We start from the raw sequence: 27072 nt of genomic DNA on the forward strand, positions 1-27072 counted from the left end.
TGTGTTATAAAATTCCATATTTAATCATACGCATCATATACTGCATCATATGCAATAATTCACTAATAGGCAGATATCTTGATCTTGTTTGAGCAGAACACTCAGTGGCTTCAATTATTCCTTATATGCTGAGATAGAATATGATACAGGATCGTTTTTCCAAATCTAGGGCCAAGAAATTTATTGGCATTTTATAAAATGTGACCACCATACCAAGCAGTAACCAACAAATTAACTGGATATTACAGCCTGCAGTTCTCCCAGTGCTGCATGGTCTGAAATCCAGTTGGTCCTGGAACAAGTCTTTGCCTTTAGCAGATGATAAGTCACTTCAGGAGACAGCCCTTCTGGCTCTCTCAGAGCTTCAGTTGATACATGCAACCTCTAGCTTCTAAAACTAGAGTAGAGCTTAGCTCACAATATTTGAAAAGCTTCTGGGATTTCAGATACAAACAGCTTCTGTTTACTTGTCAAACCAAGTCTAGATTTCAGCAGACAATGGTACTGAAAATGCTACTTTCTAAACATCACTCCAACAGGTTAAAAAAGACAGAGCTGGCACATATTTTAACCCTTGAGCATGGAACAGAAGTCAGAAGTGCTAGAGAGTAATCAGTACCTTGTGGCGTAATCTTACGAGGGGCTGATAGGGTCTAAAGTCATATCCTTCCTTGGCTGGCCATCCATCTGCTCCCAGCAAAATGCATCCAAGAAATAAAACAGCTGACCACCACATAAACATCTTTACAGGTCTGTTCCTGTCGAAATAAAATGGACAAGTTCAGTGACAAAATTAATCATTATTTTAGCACAAGTGATTTTCTTTTCAGTATTCAACGCTCATATAAGATTTTGACCGATGGAGCAGCTGCTCTAAACTCAATCTTAGCTTTAAGAGTAGTATACAATACTATATTTCACACCATCTACTTTGTGTTTCACTAAAACCAATCCCATTCGGAATCTCCCTATTAATAAAATTTAAGGTTTCTTCTTGGTTATCATTGCCTTTCTTATTCTAACAGTGCCAGTTAAGTTACATTTATTTTGTATGCCAGCTCTTCTAATTTTTTGCAAGAGGGGTAACTCTCATAGGATATCTCTTGAAGAATAAGCTAAGCAGTGAATGATCTGAAAGGACTAGAGGGAATGGTTTCATGCTGCACCAGGGAAGATTCAGGCTGGATATCAGGAAATACTACTTCTCTGAAAGGGTGGTCAGGCACTGGAATGGGCTGCCCAGGGAGGTGGTGGAATCCCCTTTCCTGGAGGTGTTCAAGGAACGTTTGGATGTTGTGTTGAGGGATATGGTTTAGCGAGAACCATTGGTGATAGGTGGATGGTTGGACTGGATGATCTTATAGGTCTTTTCCAACCTTAGTGATTCTGTGATTCTGTGAAACAAACTGTGCTCTATTACAGACAGACATTTCACACAAATAAGTTAATGTTTGGTCTTTTATACCTGTTCAGTAACTGGATTTTGAAATGATCATAGAAAGTTCTCTTTTTGAGGTCCCCTCATGTCAAAACAGAACTGCTGATCAGATCATTCCAGTGTGCCTTTGACTATGGGGCTATTAAAACAAATCTATCTCACTGACGTGAAAGACTGGAAAAGATCATCTCAGAGCTCTGAGATCTCAAGTTTACCATAGAATGGCATTTTTCTTCACTGACTCAGCGTTACTCAGTATCATTGAGAAACAAATCCATTACAAGGAGAAAAAAAAAAAAAAGGGAAAAGGAAGAAAGTATGAAACAAGAAAAAAAAAAACCATTTCTCATCTTGGCTTTTAATCTAGAAGAAAACACCCTTTTATTTCTGTTCATTGAAAAATATTTGAAAATAGTTTATTCTTAACTTTCAAGGTCAGAATCAGATTTTTTTTATCAGTTATGAATGCTAAAACTAGCTATACACAGCTGAACCTTTGTCCCTTTTTTTGCACTATTGGTATATCTCTCTGTCCAACGAAAATTACTTTGGAGAACAGTCGTTCCACAAAAGATGGTGAGGGCAGACGCATTCCACTTCTCATCTAAACTGTGTATATTTTAACTTCATGTGGTGTAAAAGAACAGAGGCCGTACAGTTTGGGAAATTGTTTGACCCTGAAAGCCTTCTGCTTTGTACTTGTCCAAAAGAAGAAGAAAATTATTGCATTCTCACTCTCTGACTGCACTGCTTGGCGCTCGGATGAACACTAAAAAGCTGACTTTTTAAATTCAGATTTTAAGATTCCATCTAAAATCCCAAAACAGTGTGGGGTATCTACAGTTCTTATTTGCCTTTTCAGAAATAAAAACTACATTTTTTTAATATACAAATTTTCTGTTGAAATTATTGCACAACTCAAGTATCTATTTATCTCAAACGTACTATCAATACCAGAGTTCTCCTTAAAATAATGCTATTTTTACACCTGAAAGAATTTGAAATTTTGCTGTTTGGATAACTTTCTCCCATACTTTAACTTCATGATTACCTATTTGCATACTTTTTATCTGAGTTTTTTTACTGTATGACAACCACTATTTTCAATTTTATTTTTCTATTTATTTAAAGTAACATGGATGTATTGAGTTTTCAGCTGTCAGAAGCTTTTTAACAAATCAGAATATCTGAATATGTGAATGACTACATTTAGCATGTTGCTATTAAGTGCACAGGATATTATATAATATAGTATGTTTTTCTCAGGAATTGGAGGTAGGTGGGCTTCAGCAATTTCAGGGTCAAATGAATGATGAATGAGATGTTATAACCAACGCTATGCAAAATTATTTGTCATCAGAAGCTGCTGTAAAGATTTTAAGCATGAATAAAATGAAATTAAGAAATATATAAAAATCTGAGAATTTAACAACTATATCTCTTGAAGAGCCCTTGAGTACAAGTAACTTTTAGACTTTTGTGTTCTTCTGCTGAAAGAGTGGTAATAAAGTTCTACTTCCGTTTTCAAGACAACTAATGTACTTCTGAAAACTTTGGAATTGATGGGGTAGGGCCAGGGATGGGAAGTCTCAGACAACTATTAAACAATAACTACCACACCACATATCCTATGAATACAAATAGATAATTTACAGCTACTTGTTGCATGTAAATAATTACTGTGTTTTCTTTTTTTTTTTCTGGGGTACATTATTTCACTAATTAACAATGAATTTCACCTGCTATTTTATAATTAAACTGATCATTATTGTGAGATCCTTCTGTGTTATTTTCCATCAGCCTGAGATTTTCCTGAAGAGGAGGAATGAATTCAAAGATGTGGAACAGAAAATGGTTATTCCCTGTTTCTGAATGTACATGAAGTTCTTCAAATTTATATTTGCCTTTCTGAATGTCACAAAGCAGTCACCTTACTTTCTATCCCATTTCTAGAGCAATCACAAATCTGACACACAGCGCAGTTGTCTTGCTGTTGACTTCTCTCCATTTAAGTTACTTCAGAAAAGTTTTGATAAATTATTACTCATATGAGGATTCTTTAATAATGAATTTGCTTCTCTAAACTCTCACATGAGGAGCTCTGCTGGAACAGCTGTACCTTCTGAAGAGGCAGTTGGGTGGCAGTGGAAATAGAGCATCCCTGTTGCCTCACTTAGGTATGGGAATCAAGACAATACGGTCATTCCTTTAGCAAAGCAACATGCTCTGCTCCATATTATTTGTACTTTGTGTTACTGTTCTATCCTCTTCCTTCCATAGAATTTCCAAAATAATTATTATACTGAAAATCTCCATCTAACAATATCCTCTCTTATTTTCAGTTTGCAACCCTCTGTAGAAAATGTGTGGCTGTGACTTATTCATCTTATGATGGTATACATATTCTTCAAGCTGACTCTCATCTCTAAGGGAAAAAACAAAAACATAATGTTCAGATCAGAACTGCAAAGAAGAAAGGTTTGATCATGGCTTTCTACTGAAACTTAGAAAGCATAAATATGATATATTTTATTTAATTACAAATTATTTTGCTTTGTAGAATAAGCAAAACTTAACTAAAAAATGTGGTTATTGACTATGTTTGGCACAAGGCAATTAAACATAATTTTAGTCTGCTCAGTAGAGCAACAGGGTGTTGTTAATCATCTAGCCTTCAAACTTTCTGACTCTCTCAGAAGTGGCTTATGCAGCAAGTTAGTTAAATTACTATTATGTTAGAAGGTAGTCAAATCACTCTTTTACTTATGGACAAAATACCATGAAATTATACATTATCTCTTTACTTGGCATAGGATATTGATTTCACAGGATTAAACTGTGTGTACGTTTCCAGCTCTGGTAACTGATGCCAAATAATCTTCAATGTTTCTACTGTAGTATTAACAACATGGATGGGATTCAAACACATATTTGAGGTAGATGGTCTTCTGTAAACTGAATATCCAACATGTTTGAACTTTAACCATCACCAGCAATTTCAACGTAAATTCTTCTTTAATCAAAGGCACCTTTGAACAGATATACATCAGGACTTGTAGATTAGCTTCAACACACTTATGTACAAATTATAGGTATTTATGGCATCTGTTTCTGACCCTCATCGCCTACTTTATCTCAAAACTAATGACAGCTTAATGCACATTAAGTAAAAAGGGAAAGTGCTTTGAAAATAATGAATTTACTCTACTGATAAAGCCACCAGCAAAGAACAAGTTATTCAGAGTGGGGAAAACACTGCTTATATGTTCTTATTTCTTTGAAAGAGTGTATGAAAAAGCAGTATACCAATTTCCTGGTTGAAAAAAAAACCAAAACATACACACAAAAAAAACCCACAAACCAAAGAAAATGAAACAAGCAAACCAAAACCAAAGAAAGTTACACGAAAAGTTCACCTAATTGCCACAGTGATCCTTCTTGATGAGTTAATCATTCATGAGAAGGAAAACAATGTTTAAAATTCTTGAGAAAACGCAACATTTGTTCTCCATCTCCCTTTTCTTTCCTGTTAATGTTTCTCACTGTTCTACTTTTCAGTATTTTGTGGAAAACAAACTTAAATCTGGGTTCTGACACCTTCCTTATAAACATGTAATCATGATTAATGTATCATTAGAATAATTTATTTCAAAGTTTATTGTGCTTTCTAAGTCTTCTCAGCATTTCAGTGGTAATTTTTATTCTTTGACTCGTTCTTCATTTGAAATTGATGGACAAAAGAAATATTGCTATTGTAATAGTTTAGCAAATATATACTAAGCAGTATTTTACATCTCCCCATGATGTAAGCTTAACAAATACAGATTGAAAAAACACTGTGTACACAACTAGTTCCAAACATGATAACGTATCTATATACAGTACATAAAAGGTATAATAAAAGAAAGCCACTGTTTATATGATGAGTAAAAACATATATCTAAATATGCGAACTTAAAAGTGTGTATGATTAAAATCAGTTTTTCTTTCAAAGAAATTGTTTTCAGAATTCCTGACATTTATGCTATTGATTTGTGTTACTAAAAGGTGTCCAGCCAAAACATTCAGCGTTAACAACTGAGACATAACTCATTTGAAAATACAGCCACTGTATCCAAATAAACTGATTTAATCAATACATCTACAACAGGGTAATAAATGAAATTGGTAATAAATAAAATTTTAAATACTACCTAGAATTGTGTTCCTACTACCTTTTTTTTCTGAAATGACACATTATGAATCAACTTGCCTTTACTGAAAAGGTCTTTTTAGCATCAGAAGGAATAGTACTGTGTACCCTCATGACCCCATCAGTCTTTTTCACATACTATTCATATGAATTAAAAACAAAAACAAAAACAGGAAACTGTAATCAGTTGTCTGCTTGGTAAGGATCAGGATAAAAAGCCTAAGTTCTATAATCACATTCAGTGTTATTAATAGGTTGGTAATATAGCTACAGTAATAAATATAAACCATGCTTCACTGACTATGACTTTGAGCACTTCATTGTACATACTGATGGATACACACACCTGCCAGGAAAGAACATACAGCTACCCTTCTTAAAATGCTTTCAACTACCATTATGGCTTCATGGCAGAAAGATATCTGCAAACAGGGTTATTTTAGTATAAACTTTAGGAATTGTGCTATTATTACGTGTATACTATATCTAAATTTATGTATTACGTGTATATGATATATGAATACGTGCATACATAACAACAGATACATCTTTAAACAAGTAGCAGCTGCTTTAACCAGGTGTATGCCTTCTCCCATCAGCCAAGGAGATACCACAGGTCTGTGCCTCCACATCCCCACGCTCAGCCTCCTTCCTCAAAAACCCCACAGCAACCAATGCATCCAAGCTGCCCATGCTGTCACAAGCAAACCTGAGGTTCTCACAAAGCAGGCACAGTACCAGACTCTATTAACACAGTCCCAGCCTGTATCTAGCCCAGTTTGCTCCCTTTAAAACGCTTTGGGGGAAACAGATCTGTGTCAGAACAGCAGCTCCCACCGCCAGATCCTGCTGCCATAGAGCACACACCAAGCTGCCACCCTGCAGTTTTTTTGCAGATGTGGCAGCCGTATTCTGAGTCACACTCCAAAGTTGTTAGGTGACAACAAAGTACAGCAGGCTTAGGGCTTACAACTGTGAAAGGCAGTGCTGCCAGGGCAGCCAGCAGTGTAACTGCACACCAGTCTGCTCTGTCTCTCAGCAGCTACATGCATTGTGCCTTCACAATTTCTTCATCCTTCATCCACTAAAGAAAAGCTGGCATAATCGTTTCAATATAGCCAGCAATGCTGCTCATAGATCACGTGCCAAAACATACCATCAGGCAAATTATTTTTGTTGTTAAATCCCACGACTTAACATACTTTATGGATCCTGTCTTCTGCTGACTCCCGTCCATCTCTCCCTTACTTTTCTCTATTTAAATTGCAAAACTATCAGGCTGCACATATGGCAGGTGGAGTGCAGACCCTTTCAGTCTTGATCCGGTACTATTATGTTTGGTCTTTGCATAGACACAAACAAAAAAAACATTTCAGGAGGCTCTGAAATATATCCACCAGGGTACATCCATGGCAAGCAGCCAGCGCAAAAGCCAGGTGGTCCTTGTCTTTTGCTGTTGTTCTGTCTCTGCCTTCATGCTGCTCTCACTGTGGGGAGCTGGCAGGTGAGGACAGGAGCTCTGTCACTAAGCATCATGGAGAGAATGGGACTGAGAAGCACCCAGGGCTGGGTAGACACTCTGGAAGAGCTTTGCTGGAATAGAACTGAAATGGTTACAGGTAGCTGTTGTAAACAAGAGTGTGCCAGGGGCGTATGGTAAAGGCCCTGAACAACAGATACGTAGATGCAGCAAGCATTCATCTCTTTGAGCAGTTCTCAGGAGCAGAGGAACAGCAATATAGACTTGGGTAGATGGGTTTACTCAGCAATTACTAAAACAGGACATGACCCGTGGGGATATACAGCAGCATGAACACTGCAAACAAAACAAGCAGCTTCAATTTATTTGATTAAATCTTTGCTGCTAATTTCATGTCTGATTTAGCACTATCATTTTAAGTTTCTTTATTTAATGGCTGGCACCACATTTCTTACTATCAGTGACCCAGGTCCAAATGAATTGCACCGAAATGAGAAACGGCAAATTTAAACCTTTTTCATCATACTCTTAACACAATCTCACAACTACGATCTCACAATTTCTTTACTTTTATAGAAAACAGAAGAAAATGAAGGAATTATTTTTCACATATCTCAGAGATGCTTTTTATAATAGTATGGAATTGTACCTGGCAATCTAACTTTTTTCCTAACGCTTCAGGATCAGTCTCAGGAAACTGGTAAATTTACTGTCACCAACACATATAATGGCTAGTTTGTGGAAGTCATAATGTCAGCAAGGCACCCTCCTTCTCTCCTCATTAAGGAAGATTGCTAGTGCTGATTCTTCAGTATTCTACAGGACCAATGTTTATCATTGTGGCAGGCTCCGAACTGATGGGAATTCAAGTGCTTTATGTTATATAATCAAATCTATAAGATCTACCAGCTTTGAGCTCAGATGAATATTTTGGTACTGTTGACATGTTATCAAACTTTACAATTCCTCATTCGTAAAGAAAAGATATAAGTAACATATAACATACTGTTGTGTAACCATTGTGCTCTGTTCGTGCTGGAAAAGAAAAATTAAAAATATGAAAAACAAAATTTTTACTCTTAAATAAATTTCTACAAACATTAACTAAATGTAAAAAGACAACAGCTGTTGACACTTCCATATCGTTAAGCTAAGTTTTGAGGATACACTTCTCATCCTAGAGAAGGCAAAATAGCCACTCATGATGTAAACTTTTTTAAAACAGGTGAGCTGGTAAGTTAAAGAGTGAAAATCCTCCTTCATATTTGCATATTTGCTATTCTACCATTCCTTTTCATCTCTGTTATCTATGAAATGTGCTTTGTTGAAGTGCTGTAACAGAGATGGTTCTCAGATATGTTACCTGTGAAGAGGACTTTTTTAGTAACTCAAACATTTTTTGAGATCTCCGCCAATCTAACGTCAACCTGCCAAGAGTCTGTGGCTCAAGGCCACCATGAAAGTGTCTGGGAACAGGCAGATTTTTTCTTATCTCTACCAGCATTTGAAGAAGTGGAAAAAAAAAATTAAAATAAAGGACTAAATGAGGAATCCAGATGCTAAAAAACGTGCATGTAAAGAGAGAAAACAGGTAGTTTAGGGGACTATAAGTACTGCCTCAGCAGCCTTCAAAGCATTAGAAGATAACTATCAGAAGAAGGAATTGAGAGAGAGGAGACTATGACAATCAAGGAACCTTGAGCTCCTTGCCTCCTTCAACACAGGCAAACAACACAAAAGCATATTAGATTAAAAAGAAATGTTGTAGATGCACTCGTGGGTGATGGAGAGGATTACACACAGCAGTAATAGCACTCACAGCGTACACCGTGTCATCAAACTGTAGCAAAAAAGATGCACATGGATTTGAATATCATTGGATCTATCCACAGTTCGATCTGTCACCGAGACAGACAAATATTGCAGCTATTTAAATGATTTCTTGAAACTCAGGGCAGTTTGTCCTCATCAAGATTGAACCAAAAATACATTTGCCCTCCAGCACTCAGCCTCAGTGCCCTCATTACTGTAATTAAGTCAACTACAGATAAAATCCTGACCTAATTGAAAATAACTCTAAAATCATCTTTTATTAACTGAGGTACAGCATTTTACCCTGTTTAGAGGACTTAGGGATGATGCAAGAAGGAAGGAAAGGAAACTCTAAAATCACGTCACTAACTAAAATGAATGAAATTTCAAGTTGTTCCTTATTGTCTTTAAATGAAGCACGTGTATAAACATACAGATCAATAAAAGTATACAAATAGTTGAAAGTGGCCTGTACTTTACTAGCTGAAATGGCTATAGATATTTTTTTCTTTCAACTTACATCTGCTGTGTGTTTGTCACTCTTCTTTGCAGTGACTTGCTATTGCATTGTAACAAAGGCCAACTTTTTTTCATGAGCTTGAATTCAGTGCAGTCAGAAAGAAGCGCAGAAAACTGCAGTTGTTCTGTCAGTCAAGAGCTTTCTTAGATCTGTCAGTTGAGGAAACGTCCAGAACCCATCAGCTTAGCTGCATTCTTTGGGAGTACTCTACAGGAACAAGTTTGAAAATATGCCTTTGACCCCAATTTGAAACAAATCTCTGATATCTACTAGACTGGCTGTTTCACTTGGATATGAAATCCCACATGATTAAAATAAGATCCTTCTCTCTTTATGTGAAACAAATAGACTGAGCAGGGTATGAACCAAACACGTGCTGTTCTGAGGTTTGAAGAAAAAAGGCCACCCTGGACATTCACATTGGATGAAATGAATTATTATTATTATTATTTTTTAACTGAAAGCTTTGTCATTTATCTTCCACTATTTATCACAGATTTATTGTATCATGATAGCTGTTTTTAGTGTTTCATTGAACTGTAGCCTTGTCTAAATTTCACAGAGATATTCCTAACAAAACAATGTATTTCTCTTCTGATCAGAATATTTGTTTTCTTCTATGTTTAAACTACCTGATATTATTTAAAAGTATTTATTATGATTTTATAGTGCTCTAATGCATCTACTAGACAAAAGCCTTCCAAATGGACGCTGGAAATCTTACAGAAAGTAAAATATGAAACCTACAATGGCCAGATGAGCTTGTAGTAAAATGGATTGCAAAATAAGATTTTCAACAATTCACTAGTTTAAAAAAAAAGAAATTCTTAGAAGAATGGAATAGATCTGTTACAAAATAGAAATCTAAGAAGCTGCCAGTAGGTAGTGATAAAATGGTCAGAATGTAAAGGAATGAATTAGGTCTTTCCCCTAACATCACCATTTTGTTAATGTAATGTATTAAGAAGAAATTGTGTTCATTTATTGAACTAAACAAACACACACACAAAAACCAATAGCAGAATTAAATATATATATATATTAGAAATACAGGAAAAGAATGCTGTAAAACTGCACGTGACTAAGCTTTGACCATATACAGCACTAGAAAGCACCAAGAACATCCTTTTAACAGAAAAAAATATATATACAATTCAACAAGAAATTCAAGCTTAGGTGTCTTAGGTATTACCATCAGCAGATACTATGTGTGCAAGAGGATCCCATCTCCTCTGAAAGTTTATAAGTTTATCCCTCTGAAACTGTGACCTCGTTTAATCACTCCACATCCCTGAGAGGTGTGTGTGCTCCCTTTGTCATCCCACCCTGCCACCATTCCCAGTTATCGAGTTAACCACACAGACTGGGATTATCTTGGGCACCTTTGTGAAGCACAGCCAGAAGACACAGCTGAACACTGCAACACGTTCTTACTGATCAGCCATAAATACTGATCACATAATTGGTGGCAAATGTCAAAGTCCTGCAGCTTACTCCAACTCCTCAAAGGCCCTTTACTGATTAATCAGTTACTGTTGGCATGAATGCATCCTCATTACAGACTCAGGTAAGCATCCCTACACAGTCAGAATCTAGAGAGCTTCTCCTGCTTCTGTCCATATTCTGAAGGTCTGGAAATGATAACCCTACAATAATTTGAAACTTTTATATATCCAGACTATGTTTTCTGCAAACCAAAATCAAAACAAATGATTTAAAAAAAAAAAAAAAATCGTTTTGAAAGTCAGTTTAATTATTCTGTGAGAGAGTATGTATGTAGGAAATAAGTTTTCGTCTTGTTCAGCAACATGCAATGCAATCTGAGAACTATTATGTCTTCCAGCTCTTAGGTGACTACCAAGCAGAGGAAAGGGCCTCAGTGAAGGCTATTCAGATGAAGCAAAGTCTAATTTTAGTCATTAATTAAACACTCTCGTACTAATCAACATTATATAATCATTCTCACAGTCTGAAATTCTCTCATTCTTGCCCATGTGGCAAACCAGGATTACCTTGCGAAGACTGATGGAAAGATTCACCTTTCCTTTCTCCTTCATCATCTTAAGCATACAGTAGAATGAATGAGGCAATCTGTATGGAATCATAGAATTATTTGGGTTGGAGAAGACTATTAAGTCTAACCAACAACCTAACAATGCAAATCCACCACTAAACAATCTCCCTAAGTGCCATATCCACACAGCCCATTTCAATGCCTAATCACCCTTTTCATGAAGACATTCTTCCTGATATCTCATCTAAACATCCCGAATAGACATTTCCACCAGGAGAAGGCTGTGTGAAGCAGCATCGAATGCCTTGCTGAAGTCAAAGTAAACAACATCCACAGCCCTTCCAAAGTCCATTGAACAGACCATCTTGTCATGGCTAGTCAGGTGTAAATCCACACATGCTGGGCCTAATCAACTTGTTGAACTGTATGTACTGTTCAATGGCACAAGATGATATGCTTCATGACATTCCCTAGCATTGAGGCCTGTGATTCTCCAGATCCTCCTTCCTACCCTTCTTGGTGATGGGCATCACATTCACCAACCCCCAATTAATTGGCACCTTCCTAGTTAGCCAGGATTGCTGACAAACTATTAGAAGTTGCTTGGCGAACACTTCTGCCAGATCTTTTGCACCCTTTCGTGCAATTCCTATGCTGAATGCTTTGAAAGAAAACAGAAGGAAAGTGCTAACCTAATTGCTGGTTGGTTTGGGTAGCCTCCTGTGCTTAGAATCAGCCCTAAATAACAATCTAAACTCTAGTATGGAGGGGTACCACTATCTACTGCTCCCTGATCATTGCCCACAACAGCCTGAGTAATCCATGGCTCTGAGTGAACAATATGATAGCATTCAATGCATATTAGGGGAAAAAAAGGAAAAGAAAAAAAAAGTGTTGTACTATTTAAACAATCCAAAAATTATTCCTTTTTTTTTTTCAAAATTATTTGTCTTCTTTGAACATCTTGCATGAAAAAAGAAAGAAAGATTCGTCAGGTGGTCATTTTGCCCCAGTTTTGCCTACTCTAAGAGCCTAAGGGAGATGCAAATTTAGAAACGAGATATCTAAAAATTACTTCAAAAGAACCATTTTGTAGAAAGCTAGGAAAAACCCTTCTCAGAATACATATTTTTTTCCTTAATGGGTCATCAGAAACATGCCTGGGAGTATAAATGTAACTATAACACTGTTTGCTCTCCAGCAATCTCCATACAGAATAATATTCCCATAAGACTATCATCACCCAGTTGAATTTATGCCACAGGGACAAATTATCCCAATAGAAGCCCTGACAGGAAATCTTACAACTATATCCCTTGGAGGAAAAATTAATAAATTTAAAAAGCAAAGAAAATAAAAGTAGTAGTTACATGCAGTTCAGGGACTAAAGTCAGAGAACTGCTCTGTTCTGTTCCGCTCTTATCTTGGCTAATCATTTCTATAACCTACTATATGTCCACGTCAACATGCAAGTTTAATTCCTTTTCGAAGAATTTTGAAGAAAGCAGATTTGTTAATTTTGGCTGCAGTTCCATGTGAGATTTAAACTGATCTCAGGCGCTGAGTGGTCAGGCACTGGAATGGGCTGCCCAAGGGGGTGGTGGAGTCACCAACCCTGGATGTGTTCAAGGAACATTTAGACATTGTCTTAAGGGATATGGTTTAGACAGAACTATTGGTGATGGATGGATGATTGGACCTGATGATCTCGTAAGTCTTTTCCAGTCTTGGCAACTCTATGATTGCGATGAAAACCCCATTCAATTTCCAAATGAAAACTATTAAGGGGAAGGGCAGAGAGGAAAAATTCTTTTTTTTTTTTTTGCCAGTTCATCTTCCTGTTCCAACTCACCACCTACTCATATGAGCACTCTTGTTCAACAAAAGACAGATCAAAAGGTCAAAAGAATGGAAAGGATACCAGTGGACCCAACACAGCTCAATTAATACTCTTCTAGAAATCTACTTTTAGTTTCACTAAAACCATCTCTCTGTAAGTCTTATGTTGAAGGAAAGCTTTTTTTCTTTTCCTCTTGTCATAGTTTTATGATTTTTGGTCATTGGTATTCCACATCATAACATCATGCAGTGCACAGTTAAAGAGTCAATACTCCAGTTCCAGGTACCTGTCCCAGAAGAGAAGAAGAACTATATACCCCAGGGGACAGTTCGCTGTTTTGTTACCGTTTCCACTCAGAGAAAAGAGAAAACTCCTGGCAAAGTCATGAAACGTTCCCTTTTTTATCTCAGCAGCATGGGTGCTCCCTAGATTGCCTCACCTGAGCATTAGAGTAAGGCCCACAATCTGTTGACATCTCTTTTTAATTTTAAAGGAAAATTCGGCTAATACATTCAAATATTAATTCCAGTACATGCTGCTTCACATTTTTTAACATTTTAATGATCCTTTCTTTTTCAGTATTAGGTCTTCAAATAAAACAGTTGAGTAATTATATTGTTTGCATAGTTTTGTGCATGACACCACTTATCTGAATAACTTCAGACAACACTAGAAAAGCATCTTCATTTCCACTAGACAAAGACTGTTTTTAAATCAACCCAACAGTCCAATTTAGTGATTGTCAGCAAAATGATGGATTAATATAGTATGATATTTTTACCTTTCATTTTTCTGACAGATATCAGGATTCAGTATGGACTTATCTATCTAACTACACTGTAAAAATACATAGCTTATTCTCTGATTCACTGCTTTTCTTGCTCTATTATTTCAAAGTAAACATAATAAACTTTAAATCATTATACTTACAATGTAATTGAAATGCTGTTTAAACAAGCTTAGTGTATGGGCATCTGTCTAATACTGTTGTGATTATAAGCTTGACCCTGAAAACCACAGAAACAAGACAGACATTTCTCCTTTTGAGATGGTCTGAATTATCTCAACAAAAGTAATACATTTCCATCCTGCAAATGACATTTGCAAAGTTCTATTTTCACAACGTGGCACTAGCTTATCTTGAAGTTGCAAACATCCCTTCTAAGGCAGCACTGTGGGTGGTGGGCTTTACTATTATTGTTTTGTTACATAACAAAGGAATATTACTGTCGGTCATAACAGCACTTGGTGAGCAGCTAGTAATTTATTAGGCTTCCTTAGTAATATAGACTTTTACCTTTAATATTCTTCTGTTGTTATTGTTGCCCAGAGTCTTAATCAATAATAGTTCCTACAGATGGCCAGAAATAGTATGCATGCAAAGATAGTAGGAAGCAAACTGCAAAATAATGACATAGTCTTCATTACAGAAGTGTTCTTTTAATAATCGTGGAGTTGCACATATGGTGTCTGATTTACCCTCATATTTTCTGTCACGTAAACCTGCTATGAGATAAATAATGTACCATTTTTCAGTCAGTTGAGGAGCACAGGTATTTTTTTTCTTTTCTTTTTTTTCACAAGTTACACAGTTTTTTTCCATTTGAAACTGGGAGAAAGAGAAGTAGTCACAAAGTCACAATCATAGATATTAGGGACTCCCCTCCTTCATGGCTTTAAAGAAAAAGAAAATAACTACCTCCTTATTGTTCTCCCTCCCCTCCCCCCTTTATTTTTTTTTTCCTTCTGTGTTACCATTATTTCATTAAACGTTTTGGGTTTCCCCTTCTCTCACAGCAAATACTACAGCACCCAGCAGACACGAGCAAGTTTTCTACTTAGATATGCCAGAGGCTTCTGCCTTCTGCCTAGCTATCTTATAATAAAATTTACTTCCTGCTGAAGAGAAAAATGACAATCTCATATCACAGAGTGAGAGAAATAAAATTTTCCACCCATTAAATACTTTTCCAATGATATTTCCTTGAAATTCTGAAGTTTTTATTAATTTTTATACACAATTCCTTTACTTCTTCCTCCTTCTCCACTCTGCTCTTTAAGTCCAGTTTTACCAAATTCTACACCTTCATTCATAAGCTACCAGGCTTCCTCTGAGCATAGATTTATAATAGCACAAGCCAAAATGAGTAGCAGGATTCTTACTGTCCAACTCCTAGACAGCGTAGCCTTTTCTCTTCTGTCTCCGTTTGTTGATAATCTTGAACTATCAGGCAAGCTCAGAAGTGTACTGAATGAGAAATCTGTGGACAGCACACTCCTAAACGGTAATTGTTCATGACTGAAAACACAAAGATATCATTTTTCACAATGGTAACACCAGCAATTCTTTTTTTTCTGGGGCTTTCTAAAGTAGAATTAAATTCTGCTTTTTCTAGACTGCTTTTCTTCAATTTATGTTTACTAACAGATCTCAGATTTAATATATCTGCCTAGATACATAATTTCCAATTTGAAGTTTCAACTCAAAAGCCTCACTTTCATCATTCCTCTTTGTAAATTAACTTAACCTTCACATTGCATATGGAGTCATCTTTTGTATTCTGTGTTGACTGAACAGCCTCAGTTCAGTTTAGTCAAGTGTCTCAGTTTAGTTTAGTCAAGTGAGGTTTTTTAATTTCTTAAGTTTTACAGTTGACATTTCCTACTCCATATCAAACTGCAAGACCAACACACTGGAAACTGTTAAAAATTAAATATACCACTCCTATTGAAAAAAAATAAAATTGCTCTATTCAATTCAATTCAGGAAGAGGACATTTATGAAATAAATGAGTAGCAAAAGGAGTAAGAAAAAATAATATAAAAGATAACATAGGGAAACAGAAGGGTATAATTACTGCTGGACATAAATGCCAGAAAGAAAAGAAAATTATGTGTTATATCCAATTCACACAAATAATTCTGATGCAATTATCACAGGATTGTGATAGAATGGGTTCCTCAGACACTAGTCAAAAGCTGTGAAAAAATTTGTAATGCCTACTGGCTCACAAACCTAGTTAAAAAGCACAACAAAATAAGCTTAGGAGCTCCTTGTCCCTAAATACTCACTTATAGGTGTGATAGCAGTAACTCTTTTCAGGAAATTCCTGAAGGAAATTCCTTCTTGCCATCCCTAAATACCCATATCTTGCAGATCAACAGACTTTCCAAAATGGCACCTCAAAAATCCAGTTTCAGTGAGAACAGCAAGCTAACACTAAGCAACCAAAAATTTACCAAGCCTTTTCCTGTATTAAAAACACCTAACTGGATATTAAAGGGATATTAAAAGATGTAAAATAATGTGTCACATTGCATGCTGGGTTACGAGAATTGATGTTGCAAATCAAAATGACAATCTGCAGCCTTAACAATCGCTAATGTATGGGAATTTTAAAGAGAATCCTTCACTCTGAATGTTATTAAAAAAAAAAAAAACTATCAATGCATTTTGCACTATTTTCTATACACAGTGTTGTAGCTTTTATTGAAATAAATAACCCCATTTAATACCCAAATAGATTTTCAGAATTCGAAATATCTATGCAATAATATAATCTGCTACTCATGCTCTATTAGAAAAACAACAAATATACAAGACTCCTTGCCTATGTTTTAACCGTTAGCATCTTAATGATCAGAACTTTTCTTATGATCAGAAGTTTTCTTACAACGTTTCTGCACACTGTGACTCCAGGAAGAAATGCTCCATTTATCAAAACTACAAGACTAACTGACTACACATGGATCTTTTGTCTCTCACAAGGCAAACAGAGAGAACAATAAAAAGAAAATTATCAGTTATTTTACTTCACGTGGCTCATGAAAGATATGGATGTAGCACATGAATTAATAAAAATACTCTGAACTCATTACAGTCAGTCTACGACCCAAACTTTAATGCGTATCTTTTTACTAATTTGAGACCTCTCATAGCTCAGAAATCATGACAACCTGGGGAGTTGGGGGAAGTTATTTTTTATATTCATTTCCAAGGCTCTAAAAATATGTTTAATCATCAGTGTAGCTTTATTAACTTTTCATGTAAAATGTATACAGTATATGTAAAAATAAGCATGGAAATCCCTCAAAATGTTTACTTATGCATGGAAGACATTACTGAGCGCCTACAGCAGTAGATGAATGTGACTGTCATGCTGAAAAGATGTAAAGGACGCAAATATATTAAAATATTAGATTTTTTGTTCCACAGGGGGCATCAATTTTAAGATCTAGTGCCTGAAGCACTCAGCTAAAGCTTCAAAGAAAACCCCACGGTGCAGCTAACACCACTACTACCACCTCCCCTGCTGAATGCAACAAGAACATACAAATGGAGATTCTTCAAATATTTTTGTGACAATAATTCTCAAAGCACAAAAGAAGAGAAACGACCTCTTATTAGATAGTAGAGTAAAATGTAATTATACCTAAGCAGAACAGTTTCAATTCACTTTAAAAACTCTTTCCAATATGAAGAACGCTTTGCATAATATGGAAGTTAAATCTCAGGAGAGGTATTAATTGGTTTTGTCTTTGGGTTTTTTTTTTTCTGTGGTTTTTTTTTTTTTAATTTTCATGTTTTGAGAAAAGAACTAAATCAACTCATGCATCAACTTGTAGAATACTTTTTGATGAATATTACTTTTTATCAAAAGCAGCGTGGAGCAAAAAACCATCAAAAATAAGATAGGATTCTAATTTTTATTTTTTAATACTTCAGTAATACTAATTATTGCTAATTTCTGATTTACCTAAGAATTAAAGGGAAGCAAAAATGGAAGATACAAGTACAACATGTATTTTGTAAGCCTGAAAAGTTCAAAATTAGTATTTCACTTTTCCAATATTGTAGCTGATGTTCATTCATCTCAATAGGCATAGAAAATAAGTGAAAGATATGGTCTGTTTTCAAAGCACCATGATTCGGTGTTGTGAGTCTTGCAGTTTTTTTTTCTGAATCAGAATAGTCTCTGCCAAAGGCCTAGTAATACATGAGAACAGCAATGGGATTAACTGTACTTCAATTTTAAAATCAGCACTCAAGATTGAAAACACTGATTTCTCATTGGAGGCAAACTCATGGCTAACCTTGGCTGCTGCAAAGAGAGGAAACATGGAACTTGACTCCATTTTATAAGGACTTGACAAAAATACTGTCTGGAAGAGCCTTTCTTCCTTCTTTGTGGACTTCCCACTGTTAACATGGGTGATGATAATTAACATCTTCAGCAACAATGAAGAAATCGATTCCTTGCTGTTAAAATAATGTTTCATTTTAACATCACGATTTGTATTCCCATGAATCGTGTTGGCCTAACTGAGCATATGTTTGAAAGTAATACTGTCTTTTTTACTATTTTCAAAGCCTTCACCTCTAGAACCTTATGAATACCTCTGATAAATTAGAAGGGAGAGCTGGCCTCCTCCGACATGGAGAAGGGTGAGTACTTTGCCTCGGTCTTCAAGGCCAGTCATGCTTCTCATATCTCTCGTGTCCCTGAACTTCTAAGCAGGGGGAGCAAAATACTCCCAGTTTAAGAGTGGAACAAGTCCAAGATCACCTCATGTGGATGAATGACTACGGGGCCAGATGACATGTAACTGAAGTTTCTGAAGGAACTATCTGATGTGGCTGTCAGACTGCTCTCCATCGTAGTGGAAAATTCACAGCTGTCAGGCAAAGTCCACAATGACTGAGTAAAGGGAAGCACCACTCACATACACAAGAATGGGAGAAAGAAAGACCTGGGAAACTAGAGACCAGTGAGCCTCACATCTGTTCCTGGGAAGGTCATGGGTCCTTCTGGAAGAGATGTTAAGGCATGTGAGATGAGGTGTTGAAGCACTACTTTAATAAGGGCAGATCATGCTGACCTATCTGGTGGTCTTCCTTGATGGAGGAACAGTACTAGTGGACAAAAGAATGGCAACTGATGTCATCTGCCTGGACTTGCACAAGGACATTGACAAGCTCCCACACCACGTACTTATCACTAATATGGATTTGAAGACTGGACTACTATGTGGATAAAGAATTGGTTGGATGGTGGTAGCCACAGGATTGTTGTCAATAGCAATATGACCAGGTGGAGGATGGACATGCATTGTGTTCCCCAGGGGTTTGTCTTGGGACCTGTGCTTCACAAGATCTTTATCAAAGACACAGATAGGAGGATTGAGTGTACCCTCAGCAGGTTTGTTGATGACACTAAGCTGAGTGGTACAGTTGACACAATAGAGGGAAGGGACACCATCCAGAAGGACCTGGACAGGATCAAAAAGTGGGCACATGAGAATCTAATGAGGTTTAACAATGCCACGCACAAGATCTTGCACTTGGGTGGAGGCAATCCCAATTGCCCAGAGAGGTTATGGATGCCCCATCCCTGGAGGCATTCAAGGCCAGGCTGAATGTGGCTCTGGGCAGCCTGGTCTAGCGGTTGGCAACCCTGCACATAGCAGGGGGGTTGAAACTAGATAATCTTTGAGGTTCTTTTCAACTCAGGCCATTCTATGATTTAGGGTTTAGGATTAAGATTCTAAGATATGAATACAGAATGGGAGAAGAACTCATTGAGAGCAGTCCTGCAGAGGACTTGGGGGGCTCCTAATGGACAAAAAACTGGACATCAGCCCAGAAAGCTAATGGTATCTTGGGCTGTATCAACAGAGAGGTGGCCAGCATGGTGAGGGGAGTGGCTGACCCCCTCTACTCTGCTCTTGTGAAGTACCCAAACCTGGGGCCTTCAGTACAGGAAGGATATGAAGATGTTGGAGCAGGTCCAAGAAAGGGCCATGAAGACGATCAAAGGGCTGGAGCATCTCTTCTGTGAAGATAGGTTGAGGATGTTGGGTTTGTTTAGTTTGGAGAAGAGAAGGCTCTGAAAAGATCTCATCAAAGATTTCCAGTACTTGAAGGGAGCTTGGAAGCAGAAGGGGGACTAACTTTTTACACTACCAGAGAGTGACAGGACAAGGGGGAATGACTTTAAACTAAAAGAAGGGAGATTTTGAGTAGATGTTAGGAAGAAAAGTTTTTATCCAAAGGGTGGTGAGGTGCTCAAACAGGTTGCTCAGAAGGTTGTGGATGCTCCATCTTTGGAGGCATTCAAGGCTGGGCTGATCTACTGGTTGGCAACCCTGCTCAAGGCAGGAGAGTTGAAACTAGATAAACATTAAGATCCCCTATCACCAGAGGTATTCTGTGATTCTGTATCTGCACAAAAAAATGGAAAATCAGCCTTTCCCAGAGGTAAATGATCCCAGATTTCATTTTACGGGTTCAACAATCTCATCTTTCACAAAGGAAGTGAACAGTCACCTAAAATGTTAAATAGATCTAATGTCTTATGAAGGTTTCTGCTTCCTGTTGACTTAAGTCCTTAGAAGGGAAAAAGTAGATGCTGCTAGGAAAGGTGATGAAAAAATGAATCACTAAACTGAGCCAGAAGAGTTCTTTTGAAATCAAAATGCAGATGTAAAAAGCGTTTACAGAATGAACGTGGTGCATCTCTTCTTTTACTCGTGTTTTCTGCTGTTTAAATAGAAAGTCAAGCTGCTGAAGCTCTCATGTGTGAACTGGTCCATGTGCATTTATATGCATATGCAGCCTTCCATGAAACAGAAGTTTCTGAGAATTTGTTCTCCGAATGGAGATCCTGGTCTTTTCTGTTGAACAGTCCTCAACACCTTACATATAGAGTACTGTATCTTGTTTTAGGCACACAATGCACAAAAGATACACATAAGCTGGAGAAAACTCAGCAGAAGACAACGTGCATAAACTGCAGATTTAAGGAAGAACTACTTCACAGTTATTTTGCCTACTTTTTTTCACAGTTTATTTGCATGTTTTCCTAAATAAACCTCCTAGATACCTCAGCATTTCCATTCTTCATACTGTTGTTGCTCCTTATTGAATCTGTTTCTTCATATCACTATAGGGGAATGACTATCACCAAATACAGAACTCTTACTATGGGATTATTTCTGTAATTATAATCCTGGTGATACTGTTTAAGGGAAACAAAAGTTTTATTTCTTTTTTTTTTTTTTTTTTTTTTTTTACTGCTCTTGCACATAAGTTAAAAATTTCCATTACATTGCATCTGATTAATGTTACAAGCTGTTTTAAAATTACTCTATTTCTTTTTTTTTAAATGTTAATAACTTCTTCACGAAGAAACTAAGAAAGTACTTCAGAAAGCTTTTAATATGCTGATTTGAAAATGATAGTGGCTTTTAACATAAGAATACCCATTCAGTGTAAAAATACTTCAGAGTAACAATAGGCCTTATTTTAAGAAAAAAGAGGGGAAAAAAAAAATCACTGCGTGAGTGGAAGAAAAAAAAAAAAACACAAGTATTTTAAATATCCTCCATCATCTTCCAACTAACATTTTCAAGTGCTTTATTATACAATAAAGTCTTTCTGAAGCCTGCTCTGAAAAGCACTGCTGGACGCTAATCTCAATTAATTCAAATGCAAATAAACTGTGAACTTCACCCTACTTCAAGCAATCAGCACAAGTATTGCCAGATCTCCCCTCATTTAACTCTTTACAACTTGCCACTGTCTTGAGATTTGCACAATTCAGCAAAGCAGAAAAGCGATTTGCCACTAATTTCACTTCGAAAGTTATACAGTGTTATTAATTAAGCAGACTTACTATTTCCATCCGGTAAATACCCACATAAACATTGCTATCAAGTAAACCCTGCTATCAAATCAAGCTAAAAATAGGTAGAAAATACATATTTTCAAGTAGTTTCCACATCAAGTGGGCAAGGAGTTATTCGTGGCTAGATAGCAATAGTTCAGTTGATATCAACTGATTTCATTACATCTCTCAAGGCACTACACTCAGCCAGAATAACCAGAGATATTAATGACACGGTGGAAATGGGAGATAACAGCAAATGGGGAGCAGTTTCACTGCTCTTTTGCCACTATAAGCGCACAGAAATTTCTTTATCTGCACTGACCCACCCTCACTGTTCCAGTAAAACCAGAGCAAAACAAATGAAAACATACGTCGATAAATGTAAGAGCTGGAATAAGTGCTACTTATTAGGAAACAAGACTTTGTAACCAGAGGTTACTCAGTGAACCCCAAACCCAAAGAATTTGTAAAATAGCACAGAGGAGAGTTAGGACATGGATTTGATTCCTTTGAAGTTACAACTGCATTCCCTGCTTATTAGTAATCTTTCATTTTAATGAGGTTGTTCAAGGGAGTTTTCACTCAGCACTGTTTTCAAAGGCACCATACAACCACAATTGACATTCAACGCCCAGCCTTCTCAATATCTATTTATGCTGAAGTTTTAGTGTACTGTTCTACTAGTGTAAAAAGAATGTTCTTTGTCTTTTCTGTCTATCAAGAGGAAAGAAAAGCACACCGTATTAAATATGCATAATATTTCACGGAAACAAGTTGCCAGACTTTTCATTTGTTGACAGCTACTCCCTACAGAGTGGAAAATAATAAATAAATAAATAAATAAATAAATAAATAAGCTTGAACTATAAAACAGGTTTAAACAGATTTGCAAATAAACTTGCTAATCTATTTACTTTGCTTTAAAGTTATGTAACATTCTAGGTCAAGCTACACCGAATAATTAACAATTATTTCCCTATGCTAACTTAGAAAAAAAGAAAAACAAAGAGTGGCGTTTGATTCAAAGTTGTAACTCAGTCTTGAAGTTTTTAATATCCTGTATTACTCCACAGAATTTGTCAGTCTGGAGAAAAATATCCAGAATCAGCCACCTAAGTTTCACTTGGCCTTCTACTTTAGAAATTTCTAAGCTAAATTCAGAACTGTTATGAGGTAAAACAACTCGCACTGGAGCTCCACCTTCTTGCTTAGCTTTGTACAGCCTTGCTTTCATTAGAACTTTATATTCTCTAGAAATCAAGGAAGAGTGATGCAAAACTTCTTTTTCTGAATCTTTATAGAAAATAACAGTCTAGAACTGCATACATTTATTCCAAGAAAATTCATTTTTCAAATAATTTTAGTGAAATATTTTATATTATTGTATATTTTTCTTTATCTAGTGTTGAATAACCTTGCTTTTTTAAATATATACTGAAGAGTATTGAGAAAACTCTCACCAAAAAAAAAAAAAAATCCACAATGACAAACTGGCTTATTATATCTAGAACACATCTAGAACCAAACAAAATAACATTTGCTTAGGGTTGCTTTTTCCTGAGTACCATTTCTTGTGACCCACTAGCCTAAAAGTTTTAAAATGTGTTGATGCAATCAATAAGCATATGCCAGCACACGCACATACCCATGTGCTGCTCAATGTATGCAAGGTCTATTAAAGCAGCACTAATGCAGTGGGTTTCCCTGAATACTGATTTTATGCCAACAGTCCTCCCTGAGTTCACAGCATTTTTGCAGACAACTCTTTAGCTGTGTCATTAGTATTCTGTTGTATTCAACTTTTGACTATTAAAGGTGTTGGAACTTCTCATTTCCTTCCAAGTATACAAATATACTTGAAAAGGATGACTGCTGAAGACAGTAGTCTAAACTGTCTAAACACTTTTTACAACAACAAATGAGCAGAATTGTTTTGGATCACAATGTAAAAATTCCACTTCATGTAAAAGCATATTTAGAAAACCACTTTGTTGAAGTACAGTAGTGCCATTTTATTTCCTCTAGAGTCTACTTATCATTCCAAACCTCTGTAGTTCAAACTTGATTTATAAAATAAAGCAGTCAAGTGGAAACCAAGACAAAACATCACCCGGAAAATGCAAAAATGCAAGACAGAAATTAAGGTGCAGAATTAATACTTCAGCTTCAAAGTTTATCACCTGATTGATGCTGGTAAAATGACTGATCTCAGCAAGATCAATGACTTTCACTCATGTAATGATGGATGTAGTCCCTTTGCAGTTTACAGGACTGTTTGTATGAATAAAGACTACTCAAGCGAATAAGGATTTGCAGATTCAGTTCATGAACACGTCAGTGACAGATGAAAACACCTGTCTTAGTTATTTGGTAGACTGTTAATGAGAATTTACAGTAAGTGCAAGTTCTGTGCAATAAAAATTTTTCCCTACCTTTTTGAGAGGAAAATGACAGCTGTTTCATAATTAGTGGGAAAAAAAAAAAAAAAAAAGAGAGAGAAAGTAAATCATCTGTATTTCCTATACTATTTAAATGCAATGAAAGTCTTAGCAACCTATACTACATTCACCTCAATCTTCTTGCTTTCAACTTCACTCCTCAGTATTTCTATGCTGCTGCCAGATTGTTGTCTTTGTATTCTGGCTGATAAAAACATTCAGTACAAACACCTTAACATTTATTAAGTGCTACAGGAGCAAACAAAAACTAAATAAATAAAATACCAATAAAACATGAAACAAATCTGCTATGATCAGCTTTATATCACCAACAGAAGTTTCTCCACGCTACAACAGTTACAACAGCTGCTAGTTCTTGAACAAGACAACCAGGTAAAGAAAAAATGTGTTTTAGAGGTTTCCAATCCAAAGAAAATTTTCCGGAGCCACAAGAGTATAACTCAATACATCACGCTACAAAAGGCAGGGTGAGGACCTCATTTGCTTGTCTGTTCCATTCAGTCATCACAGTTGCATTGGCTACAAGCAGCAAATTCCTTCTGGAATCAACCTTTACCTCAGAGAGAAGTCCCTGCATGGTGCTCTGCCCTGAGCGTGCAGAAATCCCTGCATGGTGTTTTGTGTGTGCAGAACTCCCTGCATGGTGCCTTGCTCTGCCTGTGCAGAACTCCAGCAACTCCCAGAAGCAGTAGAAAAACCTTCTGTGAAACACAGCGCCCTACCAAGCTTATAAAAGGTTAAACACTTCTGGAATAGCAAGACATTGCAAAATAGCAAGGCATTTCATCTACCCACACTTTCCAGTTCCATTCAGCTACCAACAGCAGCAGTGCTGTAGTGCAATGTACTTCTGCGTTATTAAATCTGAGTTATGCATTTACACCTAGCTACAGTCTGGAGGAAGGCCTGAACGTTTGTCAGTCAATAGCAGAGGAAACAACTCACAACTTTCATGGGCTCACACACACTACACTGCACACACTGACCTTGGAGTCAGCAATCGGGCTGATCCCTTTCAGAAATATGCTATTTCACAAGTTTCCAGCGTTACAGCCCATAATTGTTAATCACACACAGAGGTCCAGCTGTCCTTCTGTATTACGCACACACAAGCACGCAGATGAACACGCAGCAGCATGAGGCTATGCTTTTAAATCCTCTTTAATTCCTACTTTGCTCTCTACTTCCAAGGATGACCTCATATATCCCTTCTGGATCCAGACAGGATCATTTAAGGCTTTTTTTGTCCCCACCAAACTGATGTTTATTCAAAACAGTTTCTGTAATATCTCTTGATAGCCCTTTAAAATACTGGAGATTTTTAAAATAAAATAATTACATACATTGAAACACCCCTATAAAAAACAAGTTTTCTAGGAAAAAAAGAAAGAAAGAAAAAAAAAAAAGCCTCTAACTTCTTGTTCTGGCTCCATCTTTTGTATCCAAAATCCCTTTTGCCGATGCATGCCTCTTTCCCAAGTGCTGCCCCTATACCGACCAAAGGACAAACAAGCTCCCAACTTTGCTCAGCTTATAATTACCAGCTTCTCCACCCCTTGTCACCCCAGTACTACTTGTAGATAGATATCAAGCAAAGGAAGAAAACAAATAAATAAATAAACGCTGCTTACCTTATCCAAGAGTCACTAAAGTCCTCAAGGAAGGGAAAAAAAAAAAAAAAAAAAAAACCAACAAAACCCCAAAACAAAACGCCGGGTCCTCGCACGCTCACAAAAATCGCAAACACCGGGGATACTTCTCCGTTCCGCAAAACCAGGCGCAAAAACGAGACTCGCAGCGCAGCGCGGAGAAACCCGCCGGCCCCCAGGCGCCGCGGGAGGCGCGCGGGGCGCCCGCCCTTCAGCACCGCCGAGCCGCGGACAGCACCACCGGTCGCCAGAGCCGCCGAGCCCGACTGCCGCCCGCAGCCGCCGCCGCCGCTCCGCTCCGCCCGGCCCGCCTCCGACCCGCCCCCGGCGCGGCCGCCCCGCCGCCCAACTTGCGCGCAACTCCCTCCCGCCCCCTTTTATTATCATTAGCGTCTCTTATGGAGGGGGAGCCCGCGGCTCAGCTCCCCCGCTCCTTGTCAGTCGGAGGGCTGTCGTCCCGGTGGAGTTCGCCTCTCCCTTTCTCCTTCCCATCCCCACCTCCGGAGCGAAGACCTGAGCCGTCCTCAGCTTTGTGGGGCAGATTGCAGCCAGCAGGAAGAAGTGCAACTGCTGTGAAGCAGCAACCCAAACGAGCGCAGGGGATGAGCGTGCTTCCACGCTCAAAGAGGGGTGAACGCTATGCAATATGTATAAGCTTTAATATACGAACCTGCTATCAAAACTCTCAGGTATTCCAGAGGTTTGGCACCGCCGGTATCGGTAATCCCTGCCATTCTTATCAAGAATGTTTGAGTTTTGGGGTAAAGCTCCTCATTGGTAACCTATCTTAAAAGTATACACTTGCCTCCCTGACTCTTCTTTATGAAACATATCCTGAGATGAGATTACCAGTCTGCATGTAGGATGGAGGGCAGGTACCTCCATATGGACAGAAGCCAGCACTACCCCCATCCAAGAAAAAAAGATTAAGAAAAAAATAAAAATTAAAGACAAAGGAAAGCAAATAGCCTGAAAACTAGAAATATTCTAATGCAAAAT

General features: G+C 37.3%; 1 protein-coding gene across 2 annotated transcripts in view; it reads right to left on the reverse strand.

Annotated features, from left to right (window-relative positions):
* FSTL5 (follistatin like 5) overlaps window positions 1-26090 on the reverse strand; it is a 245214-nt gene extending 219124 nt beyond the window's left edge. Inside the window, exons 1-2 of one of the 2 annotated variants that reach the window (XM_090138465.1) lie at window positions 26056-26090; window positions 620-758 (exon numbers count right to left, since the gene is read on the reverse strand). In XM_090138465.1, the coding sequence (XP_089994591.1) occupies window positions 620-742 (123 nt within the window). In that variant the 5' untranslated portion in view covers window positions 743-758; window positions 26056-26090. Of the gene's footprint in view, window positions 1-619; window positions 759-24980; window positions 25387-26055 lie in introns of those variants that run through there. The other variant, XM_090138464.1, reaches the window with a different exon arrangement.
* Window positions 26091-27072: the final 982 nt, after the last annotated feature.

This window comes from Phasianus colchicus, chromosome 4 (genome assembly GCF_987193195.1).
Source record: "Phasianus colchicus chromosome 4, bPhaCol1.hap1.1, whole genome shotgun sequence".
Classification (NCBI taxonomy): Eukaryota; Metazoa; Chordata; class Aves; order Galliformes; family Phasianidae; genus Phasianus; species Phasianus colchicus.